At 56.4% G+C, this 18,637-nt stretch overlaps 1 protein-coding gene across 3 annotated transcripts in view; it reads right to left on the bottom strand.

Moving 5' to 3' along the window:
• The window catches only part of FRMD5 (FERM domain containing 5), a 111,852-nt gene extending 93,877 nt beyond the window's left edge, over positions 1–17,975 (bottom strand). For 2 of the 3 annotated variants that reach the window (XM_042803833.1, XM_042803829.1), the window contains exon 1: positions 17,578–17,975. In XM_042803833.1, coding sequence (XP_042659767.1) covers positions 17,578–17,679 — 102 coding nt within the window. In that variant the 5' untranslated portion in view covers positions 17,680–17,975. The remainder of the gene's footprint in view (positions 1–17,577) is intronic. The other variant, XM_042803835.1, reaches the window with a different exon arrangement.
• Positions 17,976–18,637: the final 662 nt, after the last annotated feature.

Raw genomic sequence — 18,637 nt, forward strand, 5'->3', positions numbered from 1 at the left:
TCCACTTCCCACTGCAGACCCTGATGGGGCAGGCGAGGCTGCCTGGGGCTCACCACTGCCCAGGAAGGGGCCATGGGGATGGTCCTCCCCAAAAAGAAAAAGCCCCACTGCCCCATTCCCACAGAGACCGTCACGAGCACAAAAACACCTCATTGTGCTCCTCAGCCCCGGTGCACAACAGCCCGTGGTCACCATGGACAACTACAGGCAGGCAGAAACATTTCTGGGTCAAGAAAAAGCCCAGAAGGTGAAACGCTTGGAGATTTCACCCTCTGAGCGAGGAAAAGGTAAAAGGAAGGGCTGATGTATACACAAACAACAGCGTCCCTGGATGGAAGCCGCCAACCTCCACGGTCCCTGCCAGGAATTCCCCGTTCTCCCCCCCAGACCATGGCAGCAGGTAACGCTCTCACGGCACGTCCCCTCCCGCAGCCCCACGCGTGTTCTGTACTCACCCACCCGCAGCACACCCGCGTCCCCGCAGCCCTACGCTACGGACACGATGAAACGGCCTCCCAAGGCGCGGGAGAGAATTCCAGCTGTGGCAGCCCCAGCAGCCACCCCCGGGCACCGCTGCCACCCAGCCCGCGTCCCTCTGTCCTTCAGCAGGACTTCTGTCCCGCCTGGGAGCTTTGCAGGAGCTCCCTAAACCCACCGAGCACCGGCGGGGAGCCCACTGCGCCCGCAGCTGCAGCATCGATGGGGACAGGGCTGCAGCTCTGCCACGTGCCCAGATCACCCTGTCCCTCCCGCCGCGGCTCCCGATGGCTGAAACGGCCTCGGGAGAGGTTTCACCCCCCGCAGCCACCCGGCTCTGCCCTCCTGCTCCACCCCAGATCAGCTCAGCAGAGGAATCCCAAGATGGAAGCTACTCGGCAGGCAGCAGCTTCAGGGCTGATAGAAGGGGCAGAAGCGAGGAGAGCGATGGAGGAGAGATGGTGCAAAGGAAAAGGGAAGATGCTGGAGTATGTCTGATGGAATCTAACATAAGAGGGTTTTCTCTGGGCTATCCTTTGAAAAAATTTGGTTTACCATAAGCAAAAAACAATCCACACTATTTTTAAATTAAAAAATGCACCCCTGTGCCATGGCAGAGAGAAAGAAGGCATTAACATTTTCAGTTCTGATGATTTTTTAAATGTCCTGCACAATAACCCTAGCTGTATTTCCAAGGAACCAGCACTCGGCGGGGCCTCGCCGACCATGTGCAGGCGCTGGCACCGACCCCCTCCACGCACTGGCACTGCCCCGTGGAAACGCACAGCCCAAGGCCTGGACATGGTCCGAGGGAGGATGGGAGGAAGAGGATGGAGGGGGGGAGAGAATGGGGGGAAAAGGAGATGGGGGAAAAAAGGGAGGAAGGACGAAGGGAAGAGGGAGGGAAGGAGGAGGAAGGGAGGGAGGAGTGCTGCCTCGCAGCTGTGCAGACAAGTCGCCCAGGCGAAGAGACAACCCATCCTGTTTGGTTGGGTTTGGACAGCTTCAGGGGAACCCAAAATCCTCCGAGCTGCGCCGAGAGCTGCGCAGCTTCCCCAGAGCCGGCTGCCGCGAGGCGACAGCCCGCGAGGCCCCGCCGCGACACGTCCTCCCGCAGCCCCGGGCAGGGCAAGGCGCTTGGGGGACGCAGCCAACATCGGGGTGGCTTTGAGTCGCTGATGAAACCTCCGAGGCATCTTCTTCCCCTCGGGCTGCTCCACTTCCCCGCGGGTGTCGGAGAGTGGGGGGCAGCGGGGGGTGGCTGGGTGTGCGAGGAGGGGACGAGCCCCGCACCCAAAACCCTCCTCACCCACCCGTCTCCTGCATCCCAACCCATCCGCTGCTCGAGGGCAGGCACCTCTGCCAGTGCTGCGCAGAGCCCTCCTCGCACTATAAAGAGCTCTCTAGGAAGGGACTTTATGATTCCTTCCTAAATCTCAGCTATAAAAATATACACGCAATGCATGGCTACCTGCAGCTACCTCCTACCAGCTGTACAGCGATGCTCTGGAGTCTCTCCATAAGCAATGACAGGTACAAGAGCAGTGTAGGATAATGTCAAATACACTTAAAATGTGTATGGATTACAATGCCATAAATATTTTAAGGGCTTGAGTGAATCTGTTACTAACCTTTACCAAGCTCCATTGGCCCTCTCAGCCCTTCCCTCGGCAGTGGATGCCATCCAGGCAAAAGCATCATATTTTTACCCTGGTGCTATCACCGTGTCTAACTGACAGTCTAAATAAAGGCCAGAATTATTGTAGCACTTACAGAAGAATCAAGTGCATTCAAACTAGTCTCTTCTGGCTTCTGTAGTTTATCAGATTATTTTATTTTCTCAAACACATCTAAAAGACAGCATGCCATAAGCATCTTTGTGCTTGCTCTGTGTAAGTCTTCTTTCATGCCAGCTTGCTCACCTGGAAGAATACAGCAGCAAAATGGCACCATATTTCCTTTGCCCAGCCACTGAGAAAATACCAGGAAAGGGAACTGCACAGCTCCTTCAGCAACATCGACCTGCCAGCGCTACCGGCACACAGCACAGGGTGCCCCATCACAGGTTTGCCCAGGAAGCTGTCACAGATCTTAAATAATCCTAACGCTTGCAGTAGTCATCAGGAACAATTGGGGTTGATTCTGGCCAACGCCAAAGAGAAACTCATCCCCCTGGTCCGGGCGCACCAGAGCATCCAACAGGCGTGGGATTTGCAAATCCCGTACCCCAAGAAGCACAGAGCATCGGTCCCAGTGCCCCCCCTTGCTCAGGTCCCACTGAGGTGGGGAGTTTGGTCCCAGCCCGCTGCCAGGCGAAGGAATACACCTCCACCCAGCCCTGCCCTGCAGCTTTACCCGGGTACCATCAGAGGGACCTACGGGTTTGCCAAAACAACCTTTGCCAGGCGGCACGTCACACCACAGCCCATCCTGCTAAGGTCTCTGTGCATGAGAGACTGCCCAAGGAGAACCGGACCCTCTACAGTCATCACGGGATGCTAAAAGAAATAAAGGTTGTAGCCAGCGGTATGTAAACCAGCCAAGGACACCAGCCCCAAGAATGCCGCCAGCCAGCAGAGCCAGCACTTGGAAAACTGTGAACAGAAATAAGACAGCCTTTCAAATCATCAGCCTTTATATAACGTGTGCGCAACTGCCTCCCCACAACATATGGCAGCGTCACTAGCATCTGCCTGGCCAGAAAAAAGCACCTCGGTGCCTGTCTCCAAGAGTAACCTGGCTTTGGCTGGCAGCGAGGGCCCTGCTACGGCAGGCGGGGAACCGGCGGGGAGGTGGGAGGGAAGATGCAATCGCTGGGTGCAACACCGCAAATCAAGGGGGCACGGCAAACACCCCCGCTCCCCCTCAGCCCTGGCACACGCCGCTGCAACCATGAGCTCCCCTTCCCCCTCCCTAGTTAAGCAGATTCGAGAGAATCCTTCAAATCTGCACTTTATTTATTGATGATTATTATTATTATTGTAGCACAACACTACCCAAGTGTGGCCACTGCTATGAAAGCCCAAAGAGAAGGAGGCAGCAGCACCGGCGGCTGCTCGCATCGCCTGCCGTGCCCCAGCACGCAGTGCCGAGTAGGAGAACACTTCAGTAAGGCGGGCATGAAAAAATTCCTAAGAACGGTAATAGCAGCTGACCTGTGGCCATAATTCAACACGGGCTCCACCAGCCCTACAGAAAACCCCCCGGGTGCCACACACCGAGCGTGTCCGGCTGCTCCCCTGCCAGGTCACGCGTGGCAAAGCGAAGCAGAGCACCAGCACCTCGAACCTCTCCCAGCACCAAGGCAGTTACCGGTGTAGAGCCGCCTGTTTAGTCACTCCAAAAATAAGTGCAAAAGGGCTTATTTATTCATTTATGCTTTTGCCTCCGTGATCTGTTGTTGTACCAGGAGCCGGATCCGTCCCCGCCTGCCCGGAGGCTGCTGCTCAGCACCCGGGTTCCCGCGTGCCCTCGGCCGAGGTGCTGCCCGGGGACCCGCCGCCAGCCGCGGCCCCGCTGCCCCCAGCCACAGCCTGCGAGGGGCTAACGCCAAACGCACCCAGATGTGCCCCCCCGGGGGGTTTTCACCCCTAGCACTGAACTCCCGTCCACCCGGGAGTCTCTGCCTCTCGGAGCCCGGCCCCGGGCACAGCACCCGCGCCAGGCAGCGCCGCGCTCAGCACCGCCGGCGTTTGCAGCCTCAGAGCAGGATTGCGTCTGCTGGAAGGGTTTTAAAAATCCAACCACGCCAGGACAAGGAAGTTTCAAGTAACAGCTTATTTAAGGAGAGGTTTATCTGCGGCACTGGTTAATCTGATTACGTTAATTAAACAAATGCTATTTTAGCACAATTTATTCGCCTAAATGGTGCTTTAAACCCAGATGCCCTTTTCCAGAAGCTCACAGGGCAAAGTTCACCAGAGTCTGCGGCTACCTTGAGTGCTTCCCAACACCAGGCAGCACCACAGCTATCAGCCCGCAGGAGCAGAGCCCTTAGGAACCCCCTTCCACGGGCAGGGACACCCCCCACGCGCAGGCGGCAGCTCCACCCTCCAGTTTCCACGAATTAAGTGTCCCATTCAGATGAAACTGCAGGTTTTACGGATGAAATAAATAAGGAACAAAAGAGGAGGGACGAGATGCTGTCCATCAGCAGCCCTAATCCCCTGCACTAGACGTGGGCACCCATCCGAGGCGAGGTCTGTGGAGGAGCTCAGCCCCCTCCTCTCTCCGCCGCGGAGCTGAGGACCCGACTGATGCCCCGGACCCGGGGAGCCCCACGGACGACTCCCCACAGCCCAGTGGCTGGATCTGGACTGACACCGGTGCGTTAATGGTTCCTCTGTATCACTTCCAGGGGCTGGACGTGAGGTCCCAGCACGATGTCCCCGAAGCAGCAGCGGGGACGGGGGGCATCTCCCGGGCCATGGCGGTGTCCCCAGCTCACCATCAGCCCCGTTCCTCCGTTCCCATGGCAATCCCTGGCCCCGCCAGCTGCACCGAGACATTGACTTTTCCTCTCTCTCCACAGAGATCCATGGAACAAAGCAAAATAAAACACTTAGGCAGTGTCTGCGGGGGTCAACGTGCAGTCACTCCTATCAGGCTGATTTACAGTTTCCCAAGTCCCGTGCAGAAGCCAACGTTGAAGCCATTCCGGGCTGCTTTTTTACTCTTATCTTTGTCTCATGGAAACCGCACAGGGTGTAAAGCTGCAGCCCAGCTCGACTCCCCTCCTCATCCTCGCATTGATCCTGCAGGCGCCCCGACCGCCGAGCCACTGCCAGCACCTCTGCCAAGCGCCCGGCCCTGGGGCCAGGCCTGCTGAAATGGCACTTCTCTGCAGGGGTGGGGGATAAGCAGACAAAAACAACAGAGGTAAGAGGAATGGTTAAAGAACAGCCCATCATTTCAGTTAAGGTCCAGGGAGGGAAACACCAGCACCCCTGCGCTTGGGGAAGCCGTTTGGCCGCTGCACCTGAGCATTGGGAAGGACAGCCCATTTTCTAGCCCTGGGGTACAAATTCACAACCGTCCTGGGGAATCCGAATTTTGACTCTGAGTTTAAGTCAAGGAGAGCTCGACTAGCTGTAACAGAAAAAAAAAAAAAAAGACATGGGAGGAAGACGATGGCCTGGTAGGGGCAGCTGCCTACCTCCCCAGCCCAGGCAGGGTGAGGCTCCCACAATCTCTCCCAGCCTCAGGGAACCGTTTAACCTGCCGGTGACAACCTCCCGAAGGACACTGAAGAGGGCTGCGGAAGACCAGGGCCACCAGCTGCCCCCCAGCAGCCTCCCAACTTCCCAGCACACCCTCCCCAGCCAGCCCGTGCCTGGGATGGGCACCGGCACTGGCTTGGCTGGGATGCAGGAGCCCGTGGCCGGCAGCCGGCCCCGGGGCTGTCCCTGCTCGAGGCACAGTGCCTTCCCATGCCCACGGGCCACAGAGGCTCGTTGGGAAATAATAACACGGCAGTTTAAGCTCAGAGAATACATTTCCTCGCCAGTCACTTCCAGAGGGTGAGCGGGGAGCCAGAGGGATTTGGAAATTTTGGTCTTGAGTGCACAAGGTTTAATTGCTTACACTCTCCGTTACCAATGCACTCCCCTAGCAAAACCCGCGTCCGCTCCCTCTTCACCCAGTGATGCAGGAACCACAATGAAGTCGCAGCTCAGCCCTGATAACCCTTCCCGTGGTGAGGCCCCCAGGGGACAAGCCCTGTCCCTGGTTGGAGCCATCTCCTGCTTGTCCCTGTGCTGTCACCAGTGCCAGCGGTGCTTTGGCACTGCCGTCCCCCTCACAGTTATCCCTTACAGGGGACCTGCTCATCGCTACTGGGATTTGTATTTTTTTTGAACCCAAGAATGCATCGCCTCTTCCTCAAAAATACTGCAGTTTGTTACACTTCAGGCTCAGAACCGTATTTCTGGGGGTTGCAGCTCTCGGCTTGGTTACGGAGGAGCTGTGACCAGCGCTCGCTGCTCAACCCGGGGCTGCTGGAGCTGCCCCACCCGGGGTCCCACACCCTGCAAAGAGCCGTGGGGCAGCGGGTGGGCACCACGGGAGCCGAAAGCTTCAGCCTCCTCACTTGGTGAGAGACACAAAGGGTCAGGACGTGCCCTGCGCTGGGACAGGCAAAAAGCTCCGCTGCAGGCTGCTCTGCTTTTCCTTCGCTTGCAACCCTGCAGTGCAAAGCACCACCGACCCCGTGCAGTGAAATCATCCTCACTGCAAAGCACCACCAGCCCCGTGCAGTGAACTCATCCCCACTGCAAAGCACCACCGACCCCGTGCAGTGAAATCATCCTCACTGCAAAGCACCACCGACCCCGTGCAGTGAACTCATCCTCACTGCAAAGCACCACTGACCCCGGGCAGTGAAATCATCCTCATGCAAAGCACCACGGTGCAGTGACATCGCCCTCGCTGCCCATGGCGAGCCCAGGAGCCTGAGCACCATTGCCAGGCAAACACCGCGTCCCTTTTCCTGCTCTCCCTGCACCCAGCCTCTCACCAGTGTGTCCCCAAAGAAGCTTGATGGATCAAGGATGAGCTGTTAGCCCTTTTTTTTTTTTTTTTTTTTTTTTGTTACCCCTGCCCAACCCGGGGTGCAGGGGCCACGCTGAAGCTCCCCGAGCGCGCTTCCCCCCGGCAGCCCCAGGACACCGGCAGGACGTGACACAGCTCATCTGCATCGGCTCAGGGATGCAGAGATTAACCCTGTCCGAAAACCACATCTCTTTGGAAAAGCCCAGCAGAGCCAACTGAGGTTTACACACCACCCACACAGGTTTAAAACCAAACCAGCCTAAAATGCCTCAGACGTCGTCCCCCATTACAAATCAGTGACCTCCTCATAACAAAATACCACGTTAATTATAAAGCCCTATAGAAATAGGAACGCTCTCTGCTCCATGGCACTGGGGGTTACTAAGGAAAGCCTCAACCTTATTTCTTTCCTCCAAGCCCTGTTAGTTGTGGTTTTATTTAATTCTGGGGGACTTCGCCGAGGGGCCAATGTGTTACTGCTGACAGTGGGAAGCATCCCATAAGGGCAGGGTGAAATCACTGCCGTTGTTATTTAAGGCACGCTACGTTGGGATTAATTTTGTATCAGCACCTTATTTATGTCTAGAACAAACGCCGGCTGCTAAGCCGGGGGCACGGTCCCCAAGCAGAGCCAGAGCTAAGGGGACGTGCAAGGTCCCGCTGGTGCCCGGGGAAGGAGGGCGAGGGGGATGTGGGCCGGCAGCCACCGCTCCTCCCCGCGAACGGCAGCTGCCCCGCGGAGCCTCGGCTCTGTCCGAAACCCCAGATGAAGAAATCTGTCAGCGGAGAGCCCAAGTGGCAACCTGTGAAAGCCCCGTCAGCTCAGGGAGCTGCTCCCAAGAAGCGGTGAGAGGCTGGGGAACCATTCCCTGCAGGTTTGGGGGGTTTTATATCAACGTGCAAACGAGAACTGATGCAAAACTGTAAACCCACGGGTAAGAAAAACAAGCGGGAGAAAGGAAGGAGGGTAGCAACAAGGGCCCGGACAAGAAGAGTCTGTTGTGGATCAGGAGAACCTCGGTGCTGAGGAAGGGCCCAGGAGCACGGAGGTGGAGGCAGGAGCTTGGAGGGAGCGCTGCCCTCGGCGGGAGGCTCCCGGGCAACCCCGGTGTGGGGACCGCGGGGGCCCTGTCGGATGGAGGAGGGTGGCCCAGCACGGCGGGGGGGGGGGGGGGGACACCCCCAGCACCCCCACGGCCCCGATCCTGCCTCGCCATCGCCTCCGGCCCCAGCCCTCCCCTCCGCTGCCGCCGTTCCTGCTGCCTTCCCACTTTTCTCTTCTCCATTTCCAATGGCCCCAGGAGCTCCGGGATTTCAGATCCCAGAGACACTCTGTTCTCATTACACATTTCCTTTGGAAAGCCGCTGTTGTTTGCAAGCCAGAAATATTAGTCAGCATGCTATATAGTGCAACGCTAATGAGAATTAAATCGATTCATGAAAAGTACCTGCTCAGCATGTTTATTATCTATTTTTCAAACATAACTATATTGGATTCCAGCTTTTTTTTCCAGTCCCAATACACTGTCCATTCTATGAGTTAAGTATATAGGTAACGTACAGCTACGATCGCTATAAACTACCTAATCTATATATTCCTAAAGTCTCTCTCTAGCTCCAGAATGACTTAATCAATTTTTGCAATTTTTTTTATTAAAGAAAAATTTCATAGAGGCAGCTAGATGGATATTTCCTTTGGGATCCCAGCTTATGTTCCAAGCTAAAAGCCAATACCATCTGAAACAGCCCTGCTCTAAACCCTCTGAAAAACAGAAAAGCCTCTTCGATACGACAGATATGCCACTATAATTAAAGTCTTTGGTAACAGACATTATGCAGCCAAAATATTCTATTTCCAGCTGCAGCATTGATCAGATTTTGACATCCAGCATTAACTAGCTGAGGTCTCTCTGGCCTCACAAAGCACAACGCCACGAAGCTTTGGTTCATTATCATTTATAAAAATGCCTTGTCTATCTGGTGAGACACCAGGACCTGGTGGGAACTGGCCCACCTTATTTCACACCTTCCCACAGCATCTCGAACCAGGCTGAGATATTTCTCCATGCTCAGGAGTCCAGCGCTTATATTCTTCACTACTAGATATGAAAGATTAAAATACGTGCAAATCTTGAATTTCCAATGAGATGCTCAGTGCAGAAAACTGGCTCTCCCAGGGAAAGAAAATGGGTCTTGGCATACGCTCAGCTCCGGCGGGACCACAGCCCGGCCGGGAGCCTGGCTCAAAAATCTAAAGAAAATATGTTAGCATTATTATATTAAAATTATTAGGGTGCAGCCAGCCCATGGCTCTGAGCCCTGCTACGCTCGCACCTCTCCGGGAGGGATTTCCTAACCTCTGTGTTCTCGCAGCGTGAAGCACATCCCACAAACCCAGACAGGTTTTTCGGGCTGTCTGCAGAAGAGCAGTTTCCATTTACACGAACTTTCCTGGTCAGGACCAAAGACTGAGCAGTTCAGGAGAAGAGGCCCCCCTGATTTCCGTAAGGAGAACTGGGATCATCCTCCGACGGAAGCACAAGGTCGATCCTTGGAGCAGCTCAAAGATCCCGTGGCTTAAAATATGGCTCTGCTCTACAGACTGATTATGTAAAAATGGCACCATCTTGCTCAGTAGCACAGCTCCTGATGTGTATCTGGAGAGACAGCTGCTGACTTTATTGAGTAAAATAAGATTTTACTGTATTTTATCCCTGCTGTCCCCTACAGATAACAAGCCAGAGGAAGCACGATGGCATCTTGCATTTTGTGTGTGCATAGAATAAACCGCATTCCTCAAGAATTTCAGCTGCCAAGTCGCTTTTGAAAATGGAGACAATGGTTACCGGTGAAGGTAATCGACACAGGCTGCAATTGCTGAAGTGTAATTAAGGGCAAAGTACGGTCTGCATCTTTAAAATGATGATGCAGGAGGACCAAAGCGCCTGGCTGCTCCCCAGGACCACGCCAGATTGGTCCACCGGCAGAGTACAAAAATCCTGGTTTTGCTTAGAAAAAAGAGCCATTCTCCAGCGGCAGTCTGAAGCACAGATCACACAGCTTCCCTCTGCGCTGGCCCTTTTCAGAAAAAAATCAGACTCTGAGGCCCAGGCACTTTCGCAGATACTCGCTTCAGTCTTGGCCACAATTACACAACAGACATGACAACCCCTGCGCCGTCTGCAGGAAAAGTGCCCGGCCAGCCCCAAATCCCACAGGTCACCTTAGAAACAACCATATCCCGGTACATCTCACCCGGTAAATTCTTGGGAAATCGGATCATTGCAAAACCTGTGCCACAGAGCACCGGGAGAGAAAGATTGCACGCGACTGCCACACATCCACCCACCGACCGCGTACTGGGCGATGAGGTTGCAGTGACTTCAGACCTCACCCCTCTTCCTCTCGCTTCCAAACGCTGCTGAATGCAAAAGCAGAAGTTATTCTTCTGTGTAAAAATGTAAACGCTACAATGGATATTTCATAGCTACCTTCACTTGCAAGAACTCCTTGTCTCAAAGTCCCACAATATGCAAAATAAAAGACGGGCTTGTTTGAATAGGAGGCAGGTGGTGGCAGCCGGTGGAGACACACAGAATTTGAGTGTGACGCCTAAAAATACGTTTTCAGTTGAGACGGCCAGGTAGGCGCACGCCCGCCAGCCCAGGGTGGGTTTACAGGCAGTGACTGCACGCACACACAAACCCGGAATCACAACATGTCGTGGGGACAACGAAGAAGAACCGTCTCCCACCCCCGCGGCCGGTGCAGGAAAAGACAGACCTGGCTTGTGTTCCGTGCTCAGAAGATGCCCCTAGGTTTCTGCATAAATGCAGATGACCATATAAACCCTAACTCTGACATCCTTACGCACAGAGTCTTCTCGCTTCTTCAGACCTTTCTGAAAACTCGCCCCATTTCTCCCACATCTTCTCCTCGGTCCTGGTGCTCAGAGCAAAGCAGCCTTGGCTTCAGCCCGGCCGCCGCCAGCAGTTTGCTCTGTAGCCCTGGGGAGGTCTGCACCTGGTTGTCCAGTTCTGTAGGGAACGTAATAAAACCAGACTGCACCAGCTAACCGCGCCTCGTGCAAAACCGGGGTTGGCTAGGATGTTGCCGTGCTTGGGTGAAAGCTCCAAAACCCGTCCAAAGTGTGAATTCCTTTCTGCCATGACCCAAGACGGTGGGTTTGCCTTTCTCCTGGGCTGGCAGAGCTCCGCTGGCGTGGTGAGGGAGCACAAGCAAAAACATCTCCTGGGATGATGCAGGTGCCACATAAATTTGAGCCGATTTTAGAAAGTCACCAAGAGCCGCAGCAGCTGTAACTCCGTTGGGAATAGGAGGGGGGAATCCACAAGAGGTGTCCAACGAAGAAACAAATTAGGATATATTTTCCTGAGTTCTGAAGCTTTTAAGAGGCTGATAGGAACAACCAGCAAAAATGAATCACTACAGATCCTGCCATGAGAGGGGATTTAGCCGCATCCTTTCCGATCATCCCCCCAGCCCTGGCAGGACAAGCTCAGCCCACGAACACGCACACGTTCTCTGGTGTCACCCCTCAGACCCGGCTCCCCAACTCCTTCTTGCCAGGCAAGAGCCACAGGCTCTGCGGACACTCGCTGGGGATCCATCAGCCTTGCAGGCAATCCCAGATCATCAATGTGAAATTGCTCTCATATTGCTGTGATAATTTACTCCGGAAACATTTCAAAGAAAGGAATTTGACCTGAAACCTCCTTATTTGCAGAAGCAACTCCAAAGCCTTCGGTAACCAAAAAATAATTGGGTTTTTTTGACCGTAAACAAGTGGCTGATGACAGAAGCACCGTTCAGCAACGGCACCAACGCCTGACCCCCGCGCTAACGAGGCGTTGCCTATTCCCGGCAAAATTAATAGCCGATAAAATACAGCACCTCTCACGTGGCAAATCCCTGCTCCTTCCCCAGCCAGGCGCTGTCATTTCTCACGCGTGACAGCAGCGCCGCGCTTCCTCTGCCGTGCGGCGACCAGGAGCGCGGTGCTTGCGGAGGGTTTGCTCTCCAGTGCCAGCCCCTGCTCGGGGACGCTGCCGCCCTGCGCCAGGCCGAGGGACGGCTCCCGCTCCGCTGGGAACGCACGCCTGCTCCGCTGGGATTCCCGGCAGCCCCGCACCGGCTGCCCTGCCACGGGCTACGTGACGTTCCTGCAAAACCCCCGGAAGCGTTGAGGGCACCGCGGGGTTTGGGTTTTCCCACGGGCGAGCTCCCACCTCGCGCAGCGCGAGACAAAGTTAGGCGCACGCCATCCTGGAACACGTGGGGCCACGTGCCCACCGGGTGTCCACGGCCGCCCCGAAGCCAGCAAGGCCTCCGCTCCCCACCGCCCGTCTCCAGGCACGGCGAGGCCGGGCACCTGCAAGGCTGCTGCTGGAAAACGGACCTGCCGGCCGCAGCGACAGCGAGCCATCACCGCCACCTGCAGCCCCTCTGCTCTCGCCCGGCGCGAACCAAAGCATCGTGCAAGTCTCGGCCTCGCTGGGATGTGGCCGCAGACGTCATTGCCACATGCACGATCCCTTTGAGCTCCTCAAGAGTGAGTCAAAACTTAAAAATAAACGGGCTGCTCGAGGCACTTTTGGTATTCCCCAGACACCTTAAAAAAAGCCTCCTGCTGTGCGTTACCTAATTTTTACATGACAAGCAGAAAATGTCTTCTTTCATGATGCTATCGTACAGGCCTTTCTACAATGGCATTACTGGTGTGTGCGCATGTATGTATACATATACCTCTATTTATCTGTGTATAAATACCTACATCTGTGTATATATATCTATCTATATTTGTCTTCAACATCTAATACGGGAAAGTAATAAGCAAAGGAATTCTTTCAGGCAGCTGGCTCCTAAGACGGGGATAGTTGGCAGCTTCACAGCAGGTAACGCTGTAAAACAGGTATAAAGAGTTGACAGAAACCAGACATTTCACTGGTGAAGAAGTAGCAGCACTAGAAGCATTTTCAATGGGTCTTCATAACAACTTGTGTTTCTGCCTCCCATTAAAATGAGAGTAAATGCGTCACTAGTGTTTCAGTGGACACTTAGTGGATGTTTTCCTCAGCTGCCTTTTGCATCCTTTGTATTTAAAATGATATACTTGGAAATAAATTTAAAAGGAAGAAGGAGATGAAACCCAAGAAACTCTCAGCTTTGACTGTTACTTTGTCTTCAAATTGATTGTGCGTTTCAGGCAGTTTTCTTGGGAGCCCGCAAACCGTACGTATGTAAATGTTTGAGCAGGGAGTGAAGGATGCTGCCCCGACAGCGCGCAGCTCTACTGAGATTTAGCGGAGTGAGAACGATAGCCTTCTGTTGCAAATACATTCCCAATTCTATAAATAAAAACATTCCTTTGAGTAGAGGCAACAGCAAAACCCCCGTTGGTATTGCTTCCAGAGCCCCCCGGGACCCGCGGGCTGGGAGGGGTGCGATCCTGCGCCCGGGGCAGCCCAGAGGCTTGGCTGATGGACTCCTCGAGGGCCGGGATTTCTCCTCGCTGCCACCGACGGGCCAGCAGTTCTGCGCTGGCTTTGCCGGAGCTGAGCCGGAGCCGGATGGCGAGACCAGGCGATGCTCAGTGAGCCCGACCCGCCGCGCAGACCCGCGGCCTCGGGCCCGACATTCGCCTTACTCGGCGTTTTCTCTTCCTCCGTGAGCAGCTCTGGCACCGGTCCCTGTTCCCGCCGCCCGGGCTCCGGCTGCAGGAGAGGAGGGGAGGCTCTGGGAGCGGACACGAACTCCTCGGCACGAAGCCTCGTGGTTTCTGGCGCTCTCGGCAGCGGGGAGCAACCTCCGGCGCTGAACGCGTCACCAACGCTCAGGATTTCAGACCAGAGACCCCACCGCGTAAGCAGCGGTCTGCTAACCTATTTCCCAGCAAAAGCAATTGGAAACTCTCAGAAGATAAAAAGATAATGAACAAATATCCTTCGCGGTAGCCAGCGCTGCAAAAACCCAAGGTTCCCCTTTGTGTTGACTGCCTGTTATTAATGATCCTGTCGGGCCTCCTAATGAACTTTGTGCTTCATGTGGAAAACACGGGGTTTGTCCAAGCGCACAGTCAAGACCTCGTTTTCATTCATTTCCAATCTTAGGTAAGAAAGTTCTTACATTCTCAATTTAAGAGACCACATTTTTATATTTATCTTCTCAGGTCTCCACGTTCTTGCAGCACTACTGAGGTTTGAAACAAAACGCCACTGTCTTTTCAGGAAAATACTTGATGCATCGAGCAATGGCAAATCATTAATTATTTCAAGCCTTTTATACCACCACTGACACCACGGTGAAGAATTTAAAACATTTCCTCAGACAAGCAGCTCAGTCACAGCAAAACCGCAGCGCAAGAGCATTGCTTCATCTTTTCAAAGCTTGCTTTATTCCAACAAGGGCTGCAAGGCTGCCTGGCTGGCCGAGTGCTTCGCGTTTGTGTGTGGGGACATGGAGCACGAGGTGGTAAATATAAATTAAATATACTGCTGGACCAGACCCTTGCCATGGAGATGAACAAAAAGCCCTCGGGAATGGCTGCCCCTCTCTGTCAGCCAAGCTGCTCCGTGGGGACGCGTCTCGGGGCTGTGACACCCGTGGGAGTGGGGTCCCCAGCACCCGCGGCCAGGAGTCAGCGCAACGCTGAGGGACGGAGCATTTTGGGGCATCACTGCCTTCCTACGTCTGGTGGTCCCCATGCTGCAAACAACCGCCTTTCGTGCTTTGAAAGGTGCCTCTGTGGCACGTACTATTATTAAAATATAAGCTTTTCTGAGTCAGGAGAGCCCAACATCTCCATGTTCAGGCAGCTGCCGGGAGCCCCTGAGTCCTGGCGAGGGGCCGAGACCCCCAGCCCTGCTCGCTGGCGGACACAGACCGTCCCTCGGTGCCCCGCGGAGACGGGTGCTGGGACAGAGCCCTCCCCAAAACAGCAAACTACTGGAATATACAGGAAAAACCAAACCCCAACAACAAAACGGCTTATGGGGGCGCCGACCCAGCGGCCCTGACCCACTGCACAGGCTCCCTCCGCCTGCAGCAGCTCTGGCCCCCCAACACCGTCCCTGAGCCCCCCGGGCCGAGCTCTCCGGGCTCCCCCGCCTGCTCGGGTGGGCTGTTCGGGAGGGAAAAGTAGGGGGAAAGGGAGGAAGGATTCATCCAAGCTCAGAAAACGAACTGTTCGTTCAACATGGGAATATTACCAAAGTAAACTTCGGATAATCAAATGAAAAAGGCTTTATTTAGAAACAGAATATTCATGTGTCATCTCGCAGCACCGAAGCCCTGCTCAGGCGCCTTTACCAAGCCCAGCCAGAGGTTAATTTTATTGACAGGTTTAACCAGTGCCATTGTCTGAAACGTAAATAAGACCTCTCAAAGCAGGCTCTGCCTCCGAGTGCTGCTTTCTTTTCCCCAGCAATGGAGAAGGCAGGTGACCCGGCAGAGCTGCCACGCTCCAGGGAGGGCAGAAACCCGTCCACATCCCCCCCGCTGCCGGGGCGCGCGGCACAAACACACCGGTACAGCGGCAAAAATCACGTTACAAACTTCCCGCGAGCAGCTCCACTCCCCAGATGTGCGCCGTGATTAACAGCGCTGCGCACGAAAATGATGAGTTATGCTTTGGACAGTTTCTCCATACTTAAGTAAAAATAGAAATACATAAATTAGAAACAACGGGCGTAGAAACGGCCTGGGTGAGGAAACACTGTGGATCTCAGCAAGACGTGAAATATCTGCGCTCGTGAGGGAATGACCTTCAAAACTCATTCACCGCTCGCAGCCTGGAGGGTGATGGTTTTTCCCACTTGCGAGACATTCTACATTCCTACTATGCACGCTTTAATTTTGCGGGGACTATAAATACTTGGCTTATAAGGCAGCATGAAAGCATTAGAAAACAAGTATTTATCAGGAGTAACCTTGATTGTGACAGCAATATGAGCTAATTCTTTACACCTTAGGGCATGCATGCCAAGTACCAGGATTCACTGTTTACTATGCTAAACATAATATAAGCTACTGAAATATATGGTCAAGTAGTATTTTCCTCAAAAAAAAAAAAAAAAACCACACAAAAAACCCCCCCAAACATGCAAAATGACGACACCTTGTTAAATTATCTTAAGGACAGAAAATCCAGATTTTTCTTAACTGCATTGCCTACACTTTTTCTCCCAAACTACAGTTTTTCATTTAATTTGTATCAAAAACCACCTCTGAGGGACGAATTAGTTTTGCTTATGCACAGTAAACTAGGTTGCCGTTACAGTTGTTTACTGGGTCACACTTTACAACCCAGGTGGGGGAGGCGAGGGAGGAAGGCGCGGCATTAGCATTCTTCAGCCGCTATTTGCACAAATACACCGTATTTACCTATTTCAGACTATTTAAGCAAAAATGACGGTGCCACCCATAGCCTGCAGCATTCCCCGGCAACCGTTCTTCAGCATTCTCACCGAAAGCGCGTTTCTGTCTGTGAACGAAAAGATGCTCCCTCCCTCCTGCCCGGAGTCGCCGGACAGGGAGAGCCGGGGGGACCCAGCGAGGGCTGGGAGGTGGGAGCTGCTGCTCTTCACCTCCCCCAGGCCCCTTCACCCCAAACTCTGCCCTGAATTTTCCGCTGCCGGACTGGGCTGCGGCCAGCTCACAGCAGCGGGAAGAGTTGCGAGCGCTGGAGCGCCCAGGTTTCCTGCGAGCCCCCTCGCAGAGATGATGATGATGATGATGATGATGCTGACATGGACGATAATTGCAGGAGCGAAGAGTGCCGGCGGCTGGGGGTGCTCCCCGCGCCCCCCAGCCGCACCGTCCCGTTATTTAACCAGTTGCAGCGAGCGCGGGTTGCTGGTTTTTTGGAGATACGACATCCCCCGGCCCCCGCAGCGAGGGGGGGGGACCGGCCCCCGGCCCCGCACAGGGCGCGGGAGATGCGCGCCCGGCCGCGCCGCTCCGAACTGCTCCAAACCCAGCCGCTCATTAGCGGCGGAGCCGGGCGCTAATGAGGGAGGCAGAGCGGGGCAGCCGGGCTGCGGCGGAGGCCGGGGGGAGCCCAGCACCACCCCCGGCGCTTGCCTTCCCCCCGGAGTCCTCCCCGCGGTGCGCGGAACCTCCGCAGCCGGCGCAGTAGGGCGAGCAGCGCCCGGCTCCGCGGGGCACGGCGGAGGCTGGCCCCGGCGCGGCTCCGGGGGCTGCGGGGAGGGGCGGGCGGCTCTCCGCGCCATCCCCGCGCACCTCCGCGCCTGCGGAGGCGCGGGGGGGGGGTGGCTCTGCCCCGGGGGTCCTCGCCGCCGGCAGCCGCAGCCACGCTCCGGTCGCCTCCCGAGAGCCGAGGGGGGGGATCCGCGGAGCACCGGGAGCTGAGGAGCGGGGGGGGGGGGGGGGGGGTTCGCCTTTGTTCGCGGCGGCGGGGCAGGACCGCCCCCCACCCCGCTCCGCTCCTTTTGTCTGCCGGCTCCGGGCGGGCAGCGTGACCCCAGCGTGGGCTTGTCCCCCCCCCACCCCACGGCCCCGCGGGGCGCTGACCTGGATGGTGCAGGTGTACTCGCTGTCGTCCAGCAGCCGCACGGTGCAGTTGTACTCGCGGTCCAGGTTCCTGCTGCTGCCACTCATCCACCTGCTCAGCATCTTCCCGAGGCGGGCGCGGAGCGGGCGCGGGCGCGGAGCCTCCGCTCACATCCCCGGTGCCGGTGCGGTGCCTCTCTGGGGGGGTGTGTGTATGTGTGTCCCCCCCCCGCCCCGGCCCTGCCCCCGCTGCGGGCCGAACGGAGCGGCGCGGAAGGGAGCGCAGTGCCCGTGCCCGGGCCGCGGAGCACGGCGGGCGGGGAGGAGGAGGAGGAGGAGGAGGAGGAGGAGGCAGGCCCGGGGGGGTGCCCGGCGCCCGGCTGCGGGGGCCAATCTCGGCGCCGCGGCGGTGACGGGCTCCGCCGCAAACCAATGCGGCAGGGGCGGCGCGGCCCCGCGCGGGAGGGGGCTCCGCGGGCGCGGAGGAGGGCGCGGAGGAAGGCGGTGGGCTGGCTGCCGGCGGAGGCGGAGGGGGGATCCGCACACCTCCTGCCCGCAACTTCTGCCCGCGGGTTGTCCCCACGCCAGGGGCTCCCTCCGCGCCCGCGGAGGGGGGCGAGGGCGGCTGCCGAGGGATGCTCAGCCGGCCCGGGGGCCGGTGGCCGGGGGTCCCCTCGCCCCGGCCCGCGGGAGGGGAGGCTGCGGCCCCCCGGGGGCGGCGGGTGAATCAGCCCGACCCCAAGTCACTGCCGAAGCACCGTGTTTCGGGTTTCGGGGTCCCTGTTCCCGGGGGGGTGGGTGGGTGTCGGCTCTCCTGGCCCTGTGCGCAGAGCGGCGTGCCAGCCCCCCGGGCCATGAGCCTCCCCGAGTGTTCACTCGCTATGGAAGGAAACTTTAAAATCTCCAGTTAATAGACAAAATGGACTCTAAGAGAGATGAGTGCTGGCTCCGGTGCAGCGGGTGCTGCAGCTGGTGCTGCCCTGGAGAGGTGAAATACCCGGTGGCAGCGTGGGCAGTGACCAGGGCTGGGAGCCCGGCCGGCAGCGCTGCCCATCCCTGGCTGCTCCCCACCTGGGTGTCA

This window comes from Tyto alba, unplaced genomic scaffold (genome assembly GCF_018691265.1).
Source record: "Tyto alba isolate M040663 unplaced genomic scaffold, T.alba_DEE_v4.0 Super-Scaffold_41, whole genome shotgun sequence".
Classification (NCBI taxonomy): domain Eukaryota; kingdom Metazoa; phylum Chordata; class Aves; order Strigiformes; family Tytonidae; genus Tyto; species Tyto alba.